We start from the raw sequence: 21,339 nt of genomic DNA on the forward strand, positions 1-21,339 counted from the left end.
TTTTGCAACACGAATGGCACAAACGCAGCACTGCCCAACTATACCGGTTTCATTTCTGTGCGCCATTGTAGGGGGGATGGGTGACTTCATTGCCTGGGAAAAAATAAGTGTTATTATCTTCAAAGCGCAAGTGGCATAAATCTTTATTTTTGTGGCAGGAATGGGCACAAACCTAGCACCAACCAAACATGACGGGATTTTTATTTGCTCTAATCACAGGGGGTTTCATGGAGCAAATTCACTTTTGTTCTCCACTAGAGGAACCATTGTAGGTGGAACCCATTGTGTTTTGATTTCCCTTATTTAGACGTCTTTCCCTTCCTTCAGGCTACACACAAGTGCTGGCTGTCTTTTCTGTCCATGGTCTGCGCCCTGCGGCCCTGGCATGCGGCTCTCAAGCAGATTGGAGGTCGGTTCGGGTCCAGCGTTCTTTCCTACTTCCTGTTCCTGAAGACACTTCTGGGGTTTAATATCTTCATGAGTCTCCTGTGCCTGCTCTTCATGGTCACTCCTCAGGCAGTCCATCCCCATGTTGGTCCCAACCCTCGCACTTTCACCAGCCTGGAGCTTCTCACAGGGGCGGTAAGTCTGCAGGGCGCAAAGAAAGAAACAATAAGCACCAACAGGTATCGCTAGGCATCCGCAGCTGGGAGAGAACAAGGGGGTTGATCCACAAAGGCTACTTATTTTTCACCTTAACTGTAAGGAGTGCTAATGCATGAGATAAACAAATAAGGAGAGATAATTAATGAGATAAATAGATAAGGAGAGCTAAATCATGTTTTATGTCTTACGGTGGCCATACACTGGTCGATTTGCCATCAGATTCGACCAAAAGATAGATCCCTCTCTGATCGAATCTGATCAGAGAGGGATCTTATGGCTGCCTTTACTGCAAACAGATTGTGAAGCCTGAAACCGATCACAATCTGTGGAGCTGCCGCTGCTGCCGCCCCCCGCATACATTACCTGCTCCGCCGGCGTGAATCCCCCGGTCTCCGCTGTCTTCTCCGCCTGGTCCCGGCATCTTCTCCGCATCAGCTTCCGCATCCCGGCATCCGGCATAACTTTCTGTCACTCCAGTGACAGCGGAAGTTAAAATAGAGCGTCCTCTATTTATACTTCCGCTGTCACTGCAGGGACACAGGAAGTTATGCCGGATGCCGGGATGCGGAAGCTGATGCGGAGAAGATGCCGGGACCAGGCGGAGAAGACAGCGGAGACCGGGGGGACTCGCGCCGGCGGAGCAGGTAATGTATACCCGCTGTATTGCGTCGGTCGTCGGGCATTCGAACGCCACTATCGACGCACTCCTGACCCGCCGGCGACCGAGAAAAATCTTCCGCACGGATGGATCGACGGGAGTCGACGAGAACAATGGATTTCGGATGGATCACTGTGATCGAAACGGCCGTATTTCGGCGGGAAAATCGTTAGGTGTATGGGCCCCTTAATAAGGAGAGCTAAACCATGAGTTATGTCAAATAAGGAAAGCTAAACTATGAGTTATGTCAAATAAGGAGAGCTAAACCATGAGTTATGTCAGATAAGGAGAGCTAACCATGAGTTATGCCAAATAAGGAGAGCTAAACCATGAGTTATGTCAGATAAGGAGAGCTAACCATGAGTTATGCCAAATAAGGAGAGCTAAACCATGAGTTATGTCACATAAGGAGAGCTAAACCATGAGTTATGTCAAATAAAGAAAGCTAAACCATGAGTTATGTCAAATAAGGAGAGCTAAACTATGAGTTATGTCAAATAAGGAGAGCTAAACCATGAGTTATGTCACATAAGGAGAGCTAAACCATGAGCTATGTCAAATAAAGAAAGCTAAACCATGAGTTATGTCAAATAAGGAGAGCTAAACTATGAGTTATGTCAAATAAGGAGAGCAAAACCACGAGTTTAGTCATTTAAGAGAGAGATAAATTGTGAGTTAATAAATAAGGTTACATAATTGAACAGAAAAGCTTTGTGAATCAAGCCCAATGTCCAACGTTCCAAACATTGCATATAAATATATCCGTACAGGTCAGTTCAGATAACAATCATCCACCATGCTTGGTTCTCTGGACCTCCACAGTAAAAAGAGCCCAACATCACCAGTGGAAGGAATGAGGCTTACCAGCCGCATATACAACCCACATTATACGGCTATATGTAGAGCTCTGTTGCCCAGGATTTTCAATTGGATCCTCCGAGCACAAGGCTGTAGTACTGTTCAGCCAACATGGGCGGCACTTTTTATCCCCTTAAAGCAAACCCAGGTTCAAAATCTGACACTTACAATTTAGAGAGAGAAGCTTCGGGATCCTAATGAGGATTCTCTCAGTTGTCGCAAGCCCCCACGTTGCTGTGTGTGGCCCCCGTTTACATTGGTTTCTCTTCTTGGGTCAAGTGCACGCAAAGGCCGCATGAGTCCGCTCGCGCATGCGCCATAACACCGAGCACACGGCTACGGCTTAGTGTGCATGCGTGAACGGGCTCAGTCGGCTATTGCACGCACTTGATCCAGGAAACGGAGCTGCGTGGCCCCAATGTGATTAGCGTCAATGCTTGTCGCTAATCTTCCGGGGGGCCGTGCTTAGTGTCGGGGGACAGCAGAGTACCGAGGGAAGCCTCAATGGGATCCTGAGGCTGCCCTCTATTAAGGTAAGTATCTGATTTTGTACCCGAACTTCAGCTCAGGTACACTTTAAATCTATCGCTGGTCATCACACCAGCGCAACTTTATATCGGGGTATCATGTGTTGGGCCCCGTATGTAAGTCCTCCTTCATTGATTTTATAGTCGTTTGATATAGTTTTAAAAATAAATCAGTCTACACTTAGAACTGCCATTTATTGTTTTATCATCATTCCCTAAACACCGTATTGATATAGATTGGAGGACAGGACTACAGCCTTGAGCTCGGAGGATCCAATCGAAAAGCATGAGCGTCAGAGCTTTCCATATAACCAGGGGTGTATCTGGGTAATATAGCACATATATATGGCAAACATTGAAACTGCGCCCCCCCCCTTCCCCCTCCTGGTCAGAGCCCACTTCCCTTCTAGAAACAGCATATTTTCTTGTGTATATGTGTTATGGTTGCCTATGTTTTTTGGGTCTGGATACTGCTGAAGAAACTTTTTGGGAAATATCTCTTCTTATTTCCTCTCTGTCCTCTTTTCTAAACACTAAGCCAAGTGCGCCCTACATACATAAATTAAGTAACCATGTTCCACAGATAACAGAATGAATCTGAACTGAGTGACGGAGAGGCATGGGGGCAGGCATAGTGGCTCAGCACAGGGGTAGGCATGGTGGTGCAGTACAGGGATAGGCATGGGACTCAGCACAGGGCAGGCATGGCACAAGGGCAGGCATGGGTTGCAGAATGGGCAGGCAAGTAGCCCATAGTGCTGTGGCGCCCATGGCACAAGCCATACCTGCACCCCTCTAGATACGCCTCTGCATACAACCGTATAACGTGGGTTGTATGCGGATGGTGAGCCTCACTCCTTTGACTGGGGATGGTGGGCTCTTTTTTTACTGTGGAGGTCCAGAGAACCAAGCATGGTGGATGATTATTATCTGAATGGACCTGCCGAATGTCACCCTTGCCCACAGCCTGACCCTAACATTACACCCCAACCAGCAATACATGAAGTCACAGCATCAGTGAAGTCTTCATACAGCTTGTGGGGGGGGGGGGCTGTTACTTAGCACATTCTGGATGTCTCCTTTACACTTATAGAAGAATAGTGTATATTGTGTTTCTCTGTATTACCAGGGCTATTTCTCCAATACTGTGATGTATTATGGATATTACTGGAACATTACCCTGAATGAAGGCTGTTCACCTGGGTACAATGCCTCTGTGTGCCCCAATGCCAAGGGTGCCTGGCTGCCGTACCACATGCCCCTGGCATACCTGTTTACTATAGGCTTCGTCTTCCTCAGCACCTGCATCATCCTGGTGTATAGGTAGGTAATGGCTGCATTATTTCTACCCTCCTTGTAATTGTATCTGTTCTTCAGAGTACAATGCTCCTGTCACACTGGAGGTGGTACCTACCGTCCCGCCACACTGCAGGCAGTACCAACCATCCCTTCACTGGAGGCGGCACCAACCGTCCCACCACACTGGAGGCGGCACCAACCGTCCCACCACACTGGAGGCGGCACCAACCGTCCCACCACACTGGAGGCGGCACCAACCGTCCCACCACACTGCAGGCAGTTCCAACCATCCTCTCACACTGGAGGCGGTACCAACCATCCTCTCACACTGGAGGCGGTACCAACCGTCCTCTCACACTGGAGGTGGTACCAACCGTCCTCTCACACTGGAGGCGCCACCAACCGTCCTCTCACACTGGAGGCGCTACCAACCGTCCTCTCACACTGGAGGCGCTACCAACCGTCCTCTCACACTGGAGGCGGTACCAACCATCCTCTCACACTGGAGGCGGTACCAACCATCCCATCACACTGGAGGCGGTACCAACCGTCCCGTCACACTAGAGGCGCTACCAACCGTCCCGTCACACTGGAGGTGATACCAACTGTCCCTTCACACTGGAGACAGTACCAACTGTCCCGTCACACTGGAGGCGGTACCAACTGTCCCGTCACACTGGAGGCGATAGCAACCGTCCCGTCACACTGGAGGCGGTACCAACTGTCCCATCAACCTGGAGGCGGTACCAATACTACCATCGCATTGGAGGTGATACCAATCCTTCCCATCACACTAGAGGTGGTGCCAATCCTCCCATCACACTGGAGGCAGTACTAGTCTCCCCTCCTGTGACACACAGCTTGAGGCAAGCAGGGCTCAGGTTACTATCTGCACAAGTCCTGAGCAAGCCTTACATTCATCCCTTGTGTTTCCTGTCACCCTGCAGGATGTCCTGCTCCTTCGGCGAGAGCTTCAGAGTGGGCTTCTTTTCTGGGGCCCTGGCTCTTAAAGTTTTCAGTTCCTGGGACTTCAAGGTGAACCGGATCCGCTCCGTGCAGAGGCAGAAGGAGAACATCCACATGCAGCTAAAGGTGAGGCCACGCCCCTGATTATTAAAGCATGAGGCCACGCCCCTGATTATTAAAGTGGATCCGAGATGAAAAACTATAACAAGTAACTTGTCTATATGTCTTATCTAAAGTTTAGATGGTTTACACAGCAAATCTAGCTGCAAACAGCTTCAACAGTATATGAGTATTTCTTCCTGTGATACAATGAGAGCAGCCATCAATGAGAGCTTGTCATCATTACACACAGGCAAGCTGATCTGTATCTCCACCTCTGTCTGTGAAAACTCCACTCCCCTCTCCTCCTCTCTCCTTCCCTCAGCCTGTCAAAACTGCACTCCCCTCTCCTCCTCTCTCCGTCCCCTTGCCTCTGAAATCTCTGGCTGGTAATGCCACCTCCTCCTTCAGGAAAAGCCGCCTCCTCCCCAGACTGAGCTCCCATGAGCACTTGCTACCTGGGACTCAGAATGCCTAGGCGCTGGAGGAGCTGTGGTTGCGGCTTGTTTAATTTATAGGGAATTAGAGCATTAAAACAAAAAAAAAGTATTTGGTTTGAGGAATGCCCTATAAACTATATGTCAGGAACACAATTATGCAATAAGTAAAAATGTATCTCGGATCCACTTTAAAGCATGAGGCCACGCCTCTAATTATTAAATTGTGCGGCCGGGTTCACACTGTCCAGATGCACAACAAAGCGGTGGGCGTGGACATGTGGTTCACATACCCTCCATTGTGCGTCATCGTGCATCTGCATCCAATCCCTCCCCACCCTGCCTCTGTCCATTCAAGCCCTGCGGGGCTGCTGGCACCCCCGGCCGTGTCCTTTGCAAGTAAGAAGCGCCATTACACACATCATAGCATCGGCTGGAGCGCCTGGCTCCCACTAGACTGCTAAAGACCAATGCTCGGTAGCACCAGGAAGGCCTTTTATTGGCCTATGAGAATCCTTCCTGGGATGAGAGGCTTCCCATTGGTCTTTAGCAAACCAGTTGTAGCCCGTTGCTGCTGCTCGGGGATCTGATCTGTACACCGGTGCTTCTGCTACGGTGGGGGTGTGTTCTGGCAGCAGCACCGGACCACTTGAATGAACAGCTGCAGGTCTGTAATTTTCAAAGTGTGCACGGCGACTATCCTGGTGAGAACAAACTGTCTTTTCTCATAAGCCTCTACTGATTCCTTCGTCAGCCACATTATCCAGCCGATCCGCAAAGGTCACGCACTGCCCATACCTGCGTTCTGCTTATCAGGATGCACCAATCGGATTCGTTCTGCACAGACTGATGTGATCGGTTCCTATTGCTTTGCGTAGGATCTGTTCCCATCCCAGCCCATCGTTACTTTAGTTCTGCTTCACAGAACTTTTTTATTTGTAGAGTGTGAACCTGGCTTAACACTTCTGTATATAATGTAATGAATAAAACTGCTTATTTATTCGAAATTTATTTTTAATTAATTAGTCAATGTTTATTCATTGTAAGAAATTACCTCACACTGATTTACATTCTTAAAGTGAACCTTACCCGAGTTAAAAAAAAAAAAAGTTTCACTTGCCTGGGGCTTCCACCAGTCCCTGCAGACGTCTTGTGCCCACGCCGGGACAAACCGATCCTCCGGTCCCCCCGCAGCAAGCCATTTTCATTTTCAATGATTGGCTAGTCGCCGGGCCACTGCACCTGCGCGTCCCTCGATGGTGCTCCTGCCGCCGTGCCTGTCCTGCACATGACACTGGCTGGCTGCGGGGGATCGGAGGATCACTTTGTCCCGGAGCGGGCACAGGATGTCTGCAGGGGCTGGTGGAAGCCCCAACTGAGTGAATTTTTTTTTTTAATTCGGTTAAGGTTTACTTTAAAGGACGCCTACAGTGAGAGGAATGTGGCGGCAGCCATATTTGTTTCCTCTTAAACAAACACAAACAAATACAGAACATTTATATCGCGCTTTTCTCCTGTCGGACTCAAAGCACCAGAGCTGCAGCCACTAGGACGCGCGCTATAGGCAGTAGCAGTGTTAGGAAGACTTGCCCAAGATCTCCTACAATGCAGATTGCCTGGCTGTCCTGCTGATCCTCTATACACGAGTCACACCTACACGTCTTAGGCCTCAATTCACTAAGCTGTATCAAACACTTTATCAAACGTTTGATAATTTACCTCATGGGTAAAATCTAATTTTGAATTCACTGAGGTGTTATAGATTTATCGAATGTTTTATCGATACAACGTTCAATAAATCTATAACACCTCAGTGAATTCAAAATTAGATTTTACCCATGAGGTAAATTATCAAACGTTTGATAAAGTGTTTGATACAGCTTAGTGAATTGAAGCCTGAGTCATAAACTAGGGACTGGGGGCCGAGTGAGTCGCATTGGCCAGCATGCTTTATAGCTCCCTCTTCCACTGTCTTGTGTTGCTTGGAAAAGCACTACTTTCTTGATTAAAGGACATGCCAAGAACACAAAAGTGTGAAAGGTGTTAATGGCTGCAATACTGTATGCAGTACACTTATTAACCCCTTCAGCCCCCAAGTGCACCCATTGACTTTGCTGGATAGACTTATACTTGAGTCAATAAAAAATACAGCTTTAATATTCGACTTATACACAAAATCAATTTGTATTCAAGGATATACGGTAATTACACTATTCAGGAAAATAAGAAAGTTAACAGTGTAATAAAAACACATTTCCCTAATTTCACAATGTTAATTAAAAAATAGTTAATGAGCAAATGTTATGTTCATTTTCTGCGGAGTGGACTTTGGGTATCTCTTGACGATGGTGCTGGCTGTATCTTGGAGAAGTCACATTGTACAATGAATATTGGATGTGTGTGTAGTCAGCACACTATAACCGAGTGTAATGGTCGTGTTCCAATGCTTGTCATCCCTTACAGGAGCTGCTGAGCGAGCTGCAGATGGAGCGGCGTCCTGATCTGCGGAAGAAGCTGCAGACCGTGTCCATCCATGTCTTCTCCTGGTTCCTGTGTGTGGCCAGCTGGCTGGGCTCGGCGGTGGGCGTGTACATCCTGTCCGAGCACCTGCACAAGGTCAGCGTTTTATGGTCACTTCCTGTCCATTATTCAGTGAAAAAAATCTGGATCTTCCAAAGCTTACCTACTAACCTCTCAGGGTTATTAGGATCCCCCCATTCACTGACCCCTCCTTGCAGACAATAGTCAGAACTTACATCAAATACTGGTCTTAAAATAATTATCTAGTTCTTGGTTAACAGGGGCTAGGAGGCGCCCAAGGTATAATTATTCAAATAGACTAATAAGTTGGTAAGTAGGTCTTACCTTAGTGTTGCTAAATTCAAGAATGCAAGGTCTTCATTAAAAATATACTTGTTATAGAGCACATCAGACAACGCTTTTCGCAGCTACAACCGCTTCATCAGGTCAAGTTCAAGTGCCTTTCAGTTAAGTAGTAGTCAGCCCTGAACGCCTGACATAGTTTTGGGTTCCCCTGAATTAAATGGTAGTCATGAAGGGATGATTGCTAATATATGACAGATAGATAAGACCCTTTGTTAACTCGACCACAAATAGGTTAAAGATCATAAGTTCCAAGTTCTAAAGTTAACATAATGGATGCAATATCTGCTTAGGCTGAAAATAGAAGGGGAATTTACAGACTATCCACATCCTACCAGCATAAAACGTTGCTATCCTTGTTCAAAACTCTACAGTACTTACCTGAGGCCTCCTCCAGCCCCTGGCAGCCTATCGGTCCCTCGCCGCAGCTCCAGGGTCCCCCGTGTTACAGATGCCGACCTCACCAAGTTGGCTCCAGGTCACATGAGCGCAATTGCTGAGCGGCCACGTGCTTGTGCAGGTGCAGAGGATGCCAACCTGGCAAGATCGGCATCTGTAACATAGGGAACTCCAGGACAACGGAGCTGTGGCGAGGGACAGGTCGGCTGCCAGGGGCTGGAGGAAGCCCCGGGTAAGTAGATCTTTTTTTTTTTCTCAGATGTGTCCTTTAAAGTGTACCTGAGATAATAGCCATCTCTGGTTCTATGCTTGCCTCAAGCTTCCTTAACCTGCTGAGCGGTCTGGACGAGCTCAGCTCGTCCAACACCGCCAGAGGCTGCCGCTCAGGCCCTGCTGGGCCGATTTCCACCAAATAAAAAGCAGCATACGCAGCCGGCACTTTGCCAGCCGCGTGTGCTGCCTGATCGCCGCTGCAGCGCGGCGATCCGCCGCGTGCAGCGGCGAAAGAGGGTCCCCCCAGCCGCCCGAGCCCAGCGTAGCCGGAACAAACAGTTCCGGCCAGCGCTAAGGGCTGGATCGGAGGCGGCTGACGTCAGGACGTCGGCTGACGTCCATGACGTCACTCCGCTCGTCGCCATGGCGACGAGGGAAGCGAAACACGGAGGGCCACTCATTGCGGCCTTCCGTGTTATTTCTTGCCGCCGGAGGCGATCGGAAGATCGCCTCCGGAGCGCCCTCTAGTGGGCTTTCATGCAGCCAACTTTCAGTTGGCTGCATGAAATAGTTTTTTTTTTATTTAAAAAAAACCCTCCCGCAGCCACCCTGGCGATTTAATCAGAACGCCAGGGTGGTTAAGCACCCCTCGGCAGACCTTCGTTGAATTCAGCCATGCTCCATCGTTCGTTTGTCGCCACCGCAATCAGGGATTGCTCGTTTTTTCATGATGGTGGTTGAGCATTGGTGTACAGAGTGTTACACTGAAGTGGTCATGAATGGGTTATGGAAGGAGTCAGATATGGGATGTGATGGTGACTAGTGGGCGGGGTTATTGATTCCTCCTCTGTGTTCTGTGCAGGACCACCGGCCTGGCTGAGGAGGGGAGCTGGAGGCGGGGCCATGCTGCCATTGGCTGTGTCTCTGTGTAATAAGTTATGGGAGGAGTCAGGTATGGGACCATAGTGGGTGGGGTTACTGATTCCTCCTGTGTTCTGTGCAGGACCACCAGGCCCGGCTGAGGAGTGGAGGGGAGCTGGAGGCGGGGCCATGCTGCCGTTGCCATTGGCTGTGTCTCTGTGTAATAAATTATGGGAGGAGTCAGATATGGGACCATAGTAGGCGGGGTTACTGATTCCTCTTGTGTTCTGTGCAGGACCACCGAGCCCGGCTGAGGAGTGGAGGGGAGCCGGAGGTGGAAGCCATGCTGCTGCCGCTGCCATTGGCCGTGTCTCTGTGTAACCTGCTGCTGCCCTACATGTACCATGCTCTGGGGCTGTGGGAGCGTCTGGACTCACCGGGGCTGGAGGTCTACGTCGCCATCTGCAGGTGAGAGCATTCATTAAGCAGTGTGTAGAGTCTGTCCCCCCTGGATCAACACTTCCGATTTAGATGGATGTTTACAGTTTGAATTACCATATTTTTCGGCATATAAGACGCTCTGGACTATAAGGTTTAGAGAGCAAAAACCAGGGAAAAAATATATCCTAAACCTGGTGCATCCATGGTCCAGGAGCATCTGGTAGATGTTCTCCTCCAATCATTGTCATCCTGTGTCCTGTGTTCCCTTCTGTCCCCCTGAGTCCTCCTTTGCTCCCCCTGTGTGTCCCTTTCTGTCCCCCTGTGTGTCCCCTTCTGTTCACCTTGTGTCCCCCCTTCTGTCCCCCTGTGTCCCCCCTTCTGTCCCCCTTATGTTCACCTTGTGTCCCCCCTTCTGTTCCCTGTGTCCCCCCTTCTGTTCCCTGTGTCCTCCTTTCACCTCCTATGTCTTCCTTTGCTCTCACTGTGTGTCCCCTTCTGTCCCCCTGTGTCTTCATTTTGCTCCCCCTTTGTATCTTTGCTTCTCCTATGTATCCCAGTGTGTCATCCATACGTCTCTCTTTGTGCTCCTCCTGGACACAAGGGTGGCTTCTGCTGATCGAGTCATCAGCAGAAGCTGTCACTAGAGGGAGCCATGCAGCAGAGAAGAGGTCTGCGCTTGCCGCAGGAGCCGCTGGATGAGGTGAGCCGCACTGCCGCCAATTGTTTTTACAAGCGGGGAGCGGAGGAGGGGGGGGGGGCGGCGGGAGGACACAGGGGGACGATACAGGGAGTATTCGCCATATAAGACTCTTTTTGGGGGGATAAGAAGTGCTTCTTATATGCAGAAAAATACGGCTGACTTCTTATATCGCTGTATGTCTGTTATGAATGACAACTCTGTATCTTGCATGCTTCTCTGTCTCTTTTATCATTGTATTGGGGTGCGGGGAGGGGCTAGACTACACCAGGGTGACCCAGTGTGGGGGGACCACTATAGGAAAGGCAGAAGGTTTTTAGGAGGTTGGGAGGGGCAGTGGTGTGGAAGGTGTGGCCTCTTCAATGTGACGGGCAAGCAGCTGGATTATTGGGGCAGTAGGGTGAGTGGAGCAGTAGGGTAGAGCAGGGTAGTAGGGGTGAGCGGAGCAGTAGAGGGTGATGGTGGGGCAGTAGAAGTGAGCTGTGGCAGTGGGGATGAGCAGGGCAGTCGGGGTGACAGTAGGGGTGGGATAGGCAATAAGGGTGGGTAAGGGTGAGCAGGGCAGTCGGGGTGGCAGTAGGGTTGAGCAGGGCAGTAGGGGTGAGCAGGGCAGTCGGGGTGGCAGTAGGTGTGGGCAGGGCAGTAAGGGTGGGTAGGGGTGATCTGAGCAGTTGGAGTGACAGTAGGGGTGGGCGGGGACATCGGGGTGGCAGTATGTGTGGGCGGGGCAGTAGGGGTGGGCAGGGCAGTCGGAGTGACAGTAGGGGTGGCAGTAGGTGTGGGCGAGGCAGTAGGGGTGGGCGGGGCGCAGGGGCAGAGAATATATAGTTGGAGGGGGGACTGGAGTGATCTGAGCAGAAGCCTAATCCGTTTTCTATCTTCTTTCTCCCAGAAACCTGATGCTGAAGATCGTCATCCTCGGGGTCCTGTGTTATCACTGGCTGATAAGGAAAGCCAAATACTTGGAGTACAAGGTAGGTCCTCGGTTCATTCTGCACATGCCGCCATGGCGATCCACTGACGTGACATCGTCATGGTGATGAACGGCGAATGACGCAGTGATGCTGCAGCTGCATTTCCTTGGCCTGAGATTTTTAAATATTGTCTGCAGTCAGGTGGTAAATGTTTATCGTGTGGGTCACGACAGAACGTAGTGGGGGTTGCTCAAAGGATAGAATTTATGGGCAACGTCCACAGTGGGAGACGGATCAGTGAATAATGGCGCACAGTGCCTATGCATACAAATGGTGCCGCATTAAAAAGATACGCTTATCGCTATTTATCGTTAGTACTGCATAATAATGGCGCACAGGGAAAAAAGAGGAAAAACGGCACACACTAACGTTATTTATCAATAGTGCCGTTCATAAGCCAAACTGCAGACGTTATTTAACTGCAAAACGGTGAATGGATTTAATATAATACTGTCAAGGTTAAGGTTAGGCACCACCAGGGGGTGGTTAGGGTTAGGCACCACCAGGGGGTGGTTAGGGTTAGGCACCACCAGGGGGTGGTTAGGGTTAGGCACCACCAGGGGGTGGTTAGGGTTAGGCACCACCAGGGGGGTGGTTAGGGTTAGGCACCACCAGGGGGGTCTTAGGGTTAGGCACCACCAGGGGGGTGGTTAGGGTTAGGCACCACCAGGGGGGTGGTTAGGGTTAGGCACCACCAGGAGGGTCTTAGGGTTAGGCACCACCTGGGGGGTCTTAGGGTTAGGCACCACCTGGGGGGTCTTAGGGTTAGGGACCACCAGGGGGGTCTTAGGGTTAGGCACCACCAGGGGGGTGGTTAGGGTTAGGCACCACCAGGGGTTAGGGATAGGTACAGAGAGGGTTCTGTGTGTTAACGCTAAATAACAATAAGGTTTTAACGCTAAATAACAATAAGGCTTTAATGTTAAATAACAATAAGGCTTTAACGTTAAATAACAATAAGGCTTTAACGTTAAATAGCGATAAGCGGCAAACGGATTAGCGGCAACACCGTGCGCCATTATTGGCAGGCGCCATTTTCAGATGGATCCGTGGGAGATTATAAATCGTTAAAGTAATGGATGATGCTCTGTACAGCTTTATCGTGTTATAATTGGCAGGCAGGCTGCCCGCTTGTATCAGCGATATCGCAGGCGACTTTTCTTTTTTTTACGATCGCATTTTAGTTTATTTTGTTGTTTTTACTAGAATTGCAAATGCTCAGAATATGGGGGAAAAAGCAGGCGATTATCCCATTTTTTTTACTCCAGTAAAATAAACAAAGACCCATCACAGAATAACGCTAGCAAACGGATTCCGAAGCGACCAATTGACTTGTGTTCCAAGTGCGACAGTGAGCAGTTTCCTGTACGCAGCAAAACGCTTGCCAGTCTGACAAGTGTGCTAAATATAGCACACCTGAAGTGAGAGGTATATGGAGGCTGCCATATTGATTTCCTGTTAAACAATACCAGTTACCTGGCAGCCCTGCTGATCTCTTTGGCTGCAGTAGTGTCTGAATCACACACCTGAAGTAAGCATGCAGCTAATCCAGTCACACTTCAGTCAGAGGACCTGATCTGCTGCATGCTTGTTCAGGGGCTATGCCTGTGTTAGAGTAAGTACTGTATTAGAGGCAGAGGATCAGCAGGACAGCCAGGCAATCGGCATTGTTTATAGGAAAAGCATATGGCAGCCTCCACATCCCTCTATTACATGCATTTTATAGAACATTAATTATACATTAATAAAAATGCCCATTACACCAAATCAAAGTTCCATTATCCTCTCCTCAGCAGTCTCTAGCTGCCTGTCACACCCCCTCACCTTGACAGTCTGTCTGACGCCCACTTTTCTCTCCTGAAACCTGACCACACTCAGCCGTGACAGGGCGTTAGTCGGCAGGAAGGCGGGGCCTTAGCTGGCAGTGGGATCATCGCCTCTGAAGAGGGCGTGGTTCAGACTGACAGAATGTCAGCAGACTGCTGGAGATCGCTGAAGGGAATCTGAAGATTAAAGGATACCTGAAGTGACATGTGACATGATGAGATAGACATGGGTATGTACAGTGCCTAGTACACAAATATTTAGGCTGTGTTCCTTTTCTTTCTTTCTCTGCCTGAAAGCGTTAAACATCAGGTATGTAAGTGGCAGTTCCTGTCTGAGTCAGGACTGGGACAGACTAAAGCTGTGTAAGAAATTACAACTATAAAACACTTGGCTTCTGAGAGCAGGAAAGAGATTAAAAAAAGGGTCAAAAGTTCATAGATTTTTGCTCTGGCATACTTCAATGAATGTCAGTAAAAACTTAAAAAGTAGATTAAAATATAAAACAAAACTGTGAAATATCTTAAAAAGTCATTGTTAGAAGAAGGAGAAAATGACAATTGTATACTTCATTAGTTTATTTTCACCTCGGGTGTCCTTTAAGCTCTTAAAGGGAACCTGAAATTAGTAAAATTAAAATAAACCCACGATGTCCCTGCAAATGAATATTACAAGCTTACCTTGCCGTCAGTACCTCTTGGAAGCTTATCATTTTCCTCTAACAACCAACCCTTTCCATTTCTGACTAGATCTTGTCAGAACTAAAAAGTCTTAGGGTCCTTTTACACTATATCAGCTGCTGTCACTTATAACTGAAAGGACAACTGATGTGTGCAAGGTAATGTCCATGTAAACGGAGTGCTGACCCGGAAGCTGTTACAGGGTCATCACCATTTTTAAAATGGAGGACAGAGAATTGTGTTGATCACAGTGGACAAACAGGACACAGGAGAGAGTAAGAGAGTAGACTACACGGGAGGTGAGTATGGCGTGTGTGTTTATTTTGACTTTTAATTTTCAGTTCTGGTTTGCTTTAATTTAACAACAAACTACAATTTAACCACTTGCCGACCGCACGCTTATACCGTGCATCGGCAAAGTGGCAGCTGCAGGACCAGCGACGCAGTACTGCGTCGCCAGCTGCAGGCTGATTAATCAGGAAGCAGCCGCTCGCGCCTGCTTCCTGTCAAATCACGGCGGGGGGCTCCGTGAATAGCCTGCGGGCCGCCGATGGCGGCTCGCAGGCTAAATGTAAACACAAGCGGAAATAATCCGCTTTGTTTACATTGTACGGCGCTGCTGCGCAGCAGCGCCGTAAGGCAGATCGGCGATCGCCGGCCAATCAGCGGCCGGGGATCGCCGCCATGTGACAGGGGACGTCCTGTCACTGGCTGCACAGGACGGATAGCGTCCTGTGCAGCCCCGATCTCCGGGGGGGAGCAGGTAGGAGAGGGAGGGGGGAATTTCGCCGCGGAGGGGGGCTTTGAGGTGCCCCCCCCCCCCCGCCAGCCACACGCAGGCAGAAGAGATCGGACCCCCCCAGCACATCATCCCCCTAGTGGGGAAAAAAGGGGGGCAATCTGATCTCTCTGCCTGTTACCTGATCTGTGCTGGGGGCTGCAGAGCCCACCCAGCACAGATCACTAAACACAGCGCTGGTCCTTAAGGGGGGGGGGGGGTAAAGGGTGGGTCATCAAGTGGTTAAAAAATATATTTTTTAAAAAATAATTTTTAATTTTAAATAATGTTCTGTTAACCACTTCAGCCTTCAGTTGTTTTTCACCTCATGCATCCAAGCAATTTTCACCTCCCATTCATTTCCCAATAACCTTATCACTAATTATCACAATGAATTAATCTATATCTTGTTTTTTTCTGCCACTAATTAGGCTTTCTTTGGGTGGTATATTTTGATAAGAATTATTTTTTCTAAATGCAATGTAACAGGAATATTAAGAAAAAAAATTGAAAAAAATGCATTATTTCTCAGTTTTCATCCATTATAGCTTTAAAATAATACATGCTACCATAATTAAAACCCACACATTTTGTTCGCCTATTTGTCCCAGTTATTTCACCATTTAAATTATGTCCCTATCACAATGTATGGTGCCAATCTTTTATTTGGAAATAAAGGTGCATTTTTTCAGTTTTGCATCCATTACTATTTACAAGCTTATAATTTAAAAAATATTAGTAATATACCCTCTTGACATGCGTATTTAAAAAGTTCAGACCCTTAGGTAACTATTTTTTTTTTGTTTTTTTTATATTGTATTTTTTTATTTAGTTAAATATTTTATTTTGGTATTTTTTGGGTGTGGGAGGTAAACGGTTAATTTTTAAATGTACTTTATTGTGTTCTGTGTGAAAAAAATATATGTACATGTAGTTTTACTATTTGGCCACAAGATGGCCACAGTCTTTTTTTTTTTTTTTTTTTTTTTTTTTTTTTAAATTCCCATCCTGTAAGCAACCACTCTCGCTTACAGGAAGTATAAGGAGGCCTTAATTTTTTTTTTTAATTTTTTTTTTTGCTCAGAAAGACAACAGTTTCTGATAAGAAGCTGTTGGTCTTTCTACCCGGACACTTAGATCAATGAATGGGAACTATGTTCCACAGGAGCGCACAGCAGCAGCCTTTTGGACGTGACAGATTGCCTGGCTGTCCTGCTGATCCTCTGCCTGTTATACTGATGACAGAATTGCCTTATCACTCTGTGTCTTGTGGTTTCAGTGCTGGGAGACTCTGGTAGGACAGGAGTTGTATCGATTCGTCATCATGGATCTGATCTTCAATCTGCTGGACACGCTGTTCGGAGAGCAGCTACTGAGGTAAGACCATCGCTCTGCAGGGACTGCTGATCCCGACACACTGCATCATGAACCCTCCCCTTCCTGTGCCGTACACACGCCCACTCACTTTCGCCCAACGTAGATCCCATCCATGGCGACCATGTAGGACTGAGGCTGTGCCGACGCATTGCTCGCTTGTGGGAGGCGTGTTCTGTTCTATGCGGTGGGCGGAGTGACCCGGCATGTTCCAGGGTAAGAGGGAGAGAACAATGTTCTCTCCCATCACTCAGCCAGTACTGATCTCTGGTTAGGGGGAATCTGGGTCTGCTGCACACATGCTAGATTCATCCAGTGTGTGTACAGGCATTATGGTTATGAGGCCATTGACCATGTGTGGGAGCAGGGAGTATGAATAGCATATACTGTGTCTCGGCAGAGGCGAGAGAGGCTCCAGCCTCAGGGCGCAGTGTAGGAGGGGGCGGGCCGAGGCAGAGGTGAGAGAGGCTCCAGTCTTAGGACGCAGTGTAGGAGGGGGCGCACAACTCATTCAGCTATCATTCCCATCACCCTCCTCCTCCCCAATAACATCACACACCATAATACTGTACAGGGCCAGGCAGAGAGGCTGCAGACTCAGGGCGCAGTGTAGGAAGGGGTCGCACAACTCACTTAGCTATCCTTCCCATCACCCTCCTCCCTCCCAATAACATCACACACCATAATACTGTACAGGACCAGGCAGAGAGGCTGCAGCCTCAGGGCGCAGTGTAGGAGGGGTCGAGGCAGAGGCGAGAGGGGCTCCAGCCTCAGGGCGCAGTGTAGGAGGAGGCGCACAACTCACTCATCTATCATTCCCCTGTTGTGATTGAAGCAGAGAGAAATAAGAAAAGGAGATACATGGCAGTGACTGCAAGTCAGATAACTAGCGATTAAAGGGGAACTTCAGCCTAAACAAACACTGTAGTTATGTTAATTAAAATAGATAGGTAATACCCACCCGGTTTTAAAAGAACAGGCAAATGTTTGTGATTTCACGGGGCATCCATCTTTTTCATGCGGGTAGCCATTTTTTTGGGTTGAAAGGAGGTGACAGGGAGCATGAGACACAGATCCAACTATCCTGTGTCCTGATCACTCCTCCAAGCTGCGTGCCCTAGGCTTCAAATCTCAAATAAATAAATAAATAAAAATTGCGCCAAAACAGCAGAAGGAGAACATCAGAAATCCCATCATGCTTTGCACAGCATCTGGGGAAAAATTCCCGGGCAGTTTTCTTCTGTGCAGCTACAAATGATGCTTGGGTAAGAAAAACAAGGTTCTGATGCATTGAAATGGTTAAAGAAACACCAAGCCTTTTCAGTGCTGCTGAGTAGATTTTTAGTCTGGAGGTTCACTTTAAGGCGTTGGGGGTCTCTGGGGCGCCTCTTAGTCTAATAGCAGTCAGTGTGTGACGGCTGGGGTGGGAGGGATGGAGGGGTGCACTTTGGTGTCTCAGCCTTAGGTGCTGGAGGACCTTTTCCTGCCTCTGGAATACACTCTGGCATTGTGTTGTGGTTACAGTTTAGTACTAATGTTGGAGGGAGCTATCCTCTGCTTCTGCTGGGGTAGACACAGGCATGTCTAGTCCCCCCAGATTTGTTTTGTTAGACCCTTTTAAGGGCATAAAGTTTGATTACATTTTTTGCATAGTTTTTACATTTGTTAATTTTTATAATTTATTCATGTTTTGCATTATATTTGCATAATTTTGCATTTATGTCACGTGATTTCCTGTGGGTGGGAATTAAAGGTTTTGCAATAGAGAGACAAAGCAGGTGTGTGCTCAGACCAGGTAGCACCTACCTATAAAGGCTGCAGAAATGTCTCTGGAGTCTAGACTAATTCAAATGCAAAACACATGCAAATGGCATTTGCTTGCCACTAAACTAACGAACCTGCTGGAGTTGGCCCACACAAAATACTGTGCATCTCAACAGGGGCACCTTGTGTAGGCCTCCTCGTTTCACTGTCTGAGGGGTGGGTACACTTGAGGAAGGGCCTTACACGAAACTTATTCACCTGTTTGCTCCAATACAAGGAGTTGTTGTAGCCGGTTGTGTGCCGTGTCTTCTTTCTTTTGGACCCCTGAGCCATCTCCCCGCTCACCCCATGTGGTCCTTGTTACAGGGTGTTCCTGCAGAAGAGGTACAACGAGAAGTGTCGCACGGAGTTTGACATCGCTCGCAATGTGTTGGAGCTCATCTATGGACAGACGCTAGCATGGTGAGAATGTCTTGGTGTCTGTGTGTCATATCTTTCCATATTCATGTTACAGCCGCACTCTCTCAGCTTGTGTCCGATCTGGACCATCGCTATTGGAAGGACTCCGGTGCAAAGGCCACCAATATCCTACATATGTCTCTCTCCAGGATGTATCTTTACCTAGTTCCCTCTGCTGTCTCCCAGAACCCCCTAGTTCCTTCTGCTGTCTCCCAGAACCCCCTTGTTCCCACTGCTTTTTCCCAGAGCCCCCTAGTTCCCTCTGCTGTCTCCCAGAACCCCCTAGTTCCCTCTGCTTTCTCCCAGAACCCCCTAGTTCCCTCTGCTGTCTCCCAGAACCCCCTAGTTCCCTCTGCTGAAGCCCCTAGTTCCCTCTGCTGTCTCCCGGTACCTCCTAGTTATTTCCCTGGACCTCCTAGGCCCTTGCCTGACTGCTGGGACATTCTAGTCATCTGATTAGTCATCCTAGTTCTTCATCGTCTCTGCTGTCTCCCAGAAGCCCACTGTCCTCTTGTTGCCCCTAAGTCATCCTATTGTCTTTTAGAAGCTAGTCTTTGCATCTCCATGAATCTCTCAGCCCCCTTGTCTCACAGTATCTCTTAACCACTTCCGTACCAGCCATCTTGGGCCCCTTAAAGGACCTCTTTTGTGAATGAGGAAAAAATAAAAAGTGGTTTATGTATAAACTATTAAAGGACTTCCGAGGCTAAATAAACAAAACCTTTTTTTTTTTACCTGTATCATTTTTAAATCCAAGGCGGAGACCCTCCGTGCCCTCCGCTCCATTCCGCCTCCAATGTATCTATTTCAATGCCCCCATGTCGGGTGCCGACCCCACCGCACAGGTCTTGCGCTATTCCACCTCTAAGATTGCCGCCGACAGGAGCCGCGGTTGCGCAGTACGCATGGATGCTAGTGCGGCTGCGCAGTCTTTAGCCCTCCTTCAGCTGCGTACCGGGTCCCGGCATCCTCCTGAGCGTACGTCGGGCGCAGTGATGTAACTAGGGGCTTCTGGGAGACAGCAGAGGGAACTAGGGGGTTGTGGGAGACAGCAGAGGGAACTAGGTGGTGCCGCGTACTGGGTCCCGGCATCCTCCTGAGCGTACGTCGGGCGCGCTCACATCACTGCGCCCGACGTACGCTCAGGAGGATGCCGGGACCAAGTACGCGGCTGGAGGAGGGCTAAAGGCTGCGCAGCCGCACTAGCGTCCATACGTACTGCGCAGCCGCGGCTCCTCTCGGTGGCCATCTTAGAGGTGGAGTAGCGCAAGACCCATGCGGTGGGGTCGGCACCTGACCTGGGGGCATAGATACATTGGCGGCGGAGCGGAGGGCACGGAGGGTCTCCGCCTTGGATTTAAAAATGATACAGGTAAAAAAATGTTTTTTTCTATTTGGCCTCAGAAGTCCTTTAAACATCCTTCTAAAATAGTGTAAAAAGATTTTTTTTAAAATGAATGGTTTCATCAATACAGCATGTAATGTAAACGGATTACAGACTGTGAGGCTGAGCCATTTGTTAGGGGTGTTTTTGTTTTTTTTACTTTCATTTCACAAGTATAACTGCTGCCTACCTAGTTTTCATTGGTGTAATCCATTGCTGGCAGGAATCGCTGTTACAGCTGTTATAATAATGGCTCCATATGTGTTTACATTGTTGCCTGGAAACCAGACTCCAGGTCTGTACAGAGAGTCTGTGCAGAGAGTCATCTGTTATCAGCTGCTGGGAGGATCAGCCAGAATCAGCCCCATCTACACCATAGGATTCTTTGTCCGATTTGATTTGATTCATTGATTCGATTTGATTCAATCTGACATGTCCGATTCATGACTTGATTCAATTTGAATCGAATTGAATCGAATCAATGAATCGAATCAGACAAAGAATCGTGTGGTGTAGATGGGGCTGATTCTGGCTGATTCTCCCAGCAGCTGATAACAGATGGCTCTCTGCACAGACCGACTCTCTGCACAGACCAGGAGTCTGGTTGCCAGGCAACAATGCAAACACATACAGAGCCATTAATATAACAGCTCTAAGGCCTCTTGCACACTGCAAGTGATTCCGATTCAGATTCCGCTTTTTAATCAGTTTTTACATCCGATTCAGATTCCGACTTGCAGTTTGCTCCCTGCACACTGCAAATCGGAATCTGAATCGGATGTAAAAACTGATTAAAAAGCGGAATCTAAATCGGAATCGTGTGCAGTGTGCAAGAGGCCTTACAATGATTCCTGCCAGCAATGGATTACACCAATGGAAACTAGGTAGGCAGCACTTATGTTTGTGAAATGAAGGTAAAAAAAAACCACCCCTAACAAATGGATCAGCCTCACAGTCCGTCATCCGTCAGTGTTTACATTACATGTTGTATTGATGAAACCATTCATTTAAAAAAAAAAAAACCTTTTAACACTGTTTTAGAAGGATGTTAAATAGTTTTTATTTTTTTTCCTCATTCGCGAAAGAGGTCCTTTAAGGACCAAAGACCACTGGTACAAAAAAAAACGACGCCGCGCAACATGGACCTACCGCTCTTGC

At 48.3% G+C, this 21,339-nt stretch overlaps 1 protein-coding gene and 1 long non-coding RNA gene across 5 annotated transcripts in view; one reads left to right on the plus strand and one right to left on the minus strand.

Annotated features, from left to right (window-relative positions):
• The window catches only part of TMC6 (transmembrane channel like 6), a 91,375-nt gene that overhangs the window by 50,818 nt on the left and 19,218 nt on the right, over positions 1-21,339 (plus strand). For all 4 annotated transcript variants that reach the window (XM_068264233.1, XM_068264236.1, XM_068264235.1 and 1 more), the window contains 8 exons: positions 328-582; positions 3,779-3,972; positions 4,896-5,040; positions 7,914-8,066; positions 10,102-10,274; positions 11,837-11,918; positions 16,480-16,577; positions 18,705-18,800. In XM_068264233.1, the coding sequence (XP_068120334.1) occupies positions 328-582; positions 3,779-3,972; positions 4,896-5,040; positions 7,914-8,066; positions 10,102-10,274; positions 11,837-11,918; positions 16,480-16,577; positions 18,705-18,800 (1,196 nt within the window). The remainder of the gene's footprint in view (positions 1-327; positions 583-3,778; positions 3,973-4,895; positions 5,041-7,913; positions 8,067-10,101; positions 10,275-11,836; positions 11,919-16,479; positions 16,578-18,704; positions 18,801-21,339) is intronic.
• Positions 7,646-20,561, minus strand: LOC137542375 (uncharacterized). The gene is made up of 3 exons (XR_011025416.1): positions 20,372-20,561; positions 18,597-18,711; positions 7,646-8,057 (listed from the first exon to the last, which is right to left on the minus strand). It is a non-coding gene; the product is annotated as an uncharacterized lncRNA (long non-coding RNA).

This window comes from Hyperolius riggenbachi, chromosome 12 (genome assembly GCF_040937935.1).
Source record: "Hyperolius riggenbachi isolate aHypRig1 chromosome 12, aHypRig1.pri, whole genome shotgun sequence".
In the NCBI taxonomy this organism is placed as follows: domain Eukaryota; kingdom Metazoa; phylum Chordata; class Amphibia; order Anura; family Hyperoliidae; genus Hyperolius; species Hyperolius riggenbachi.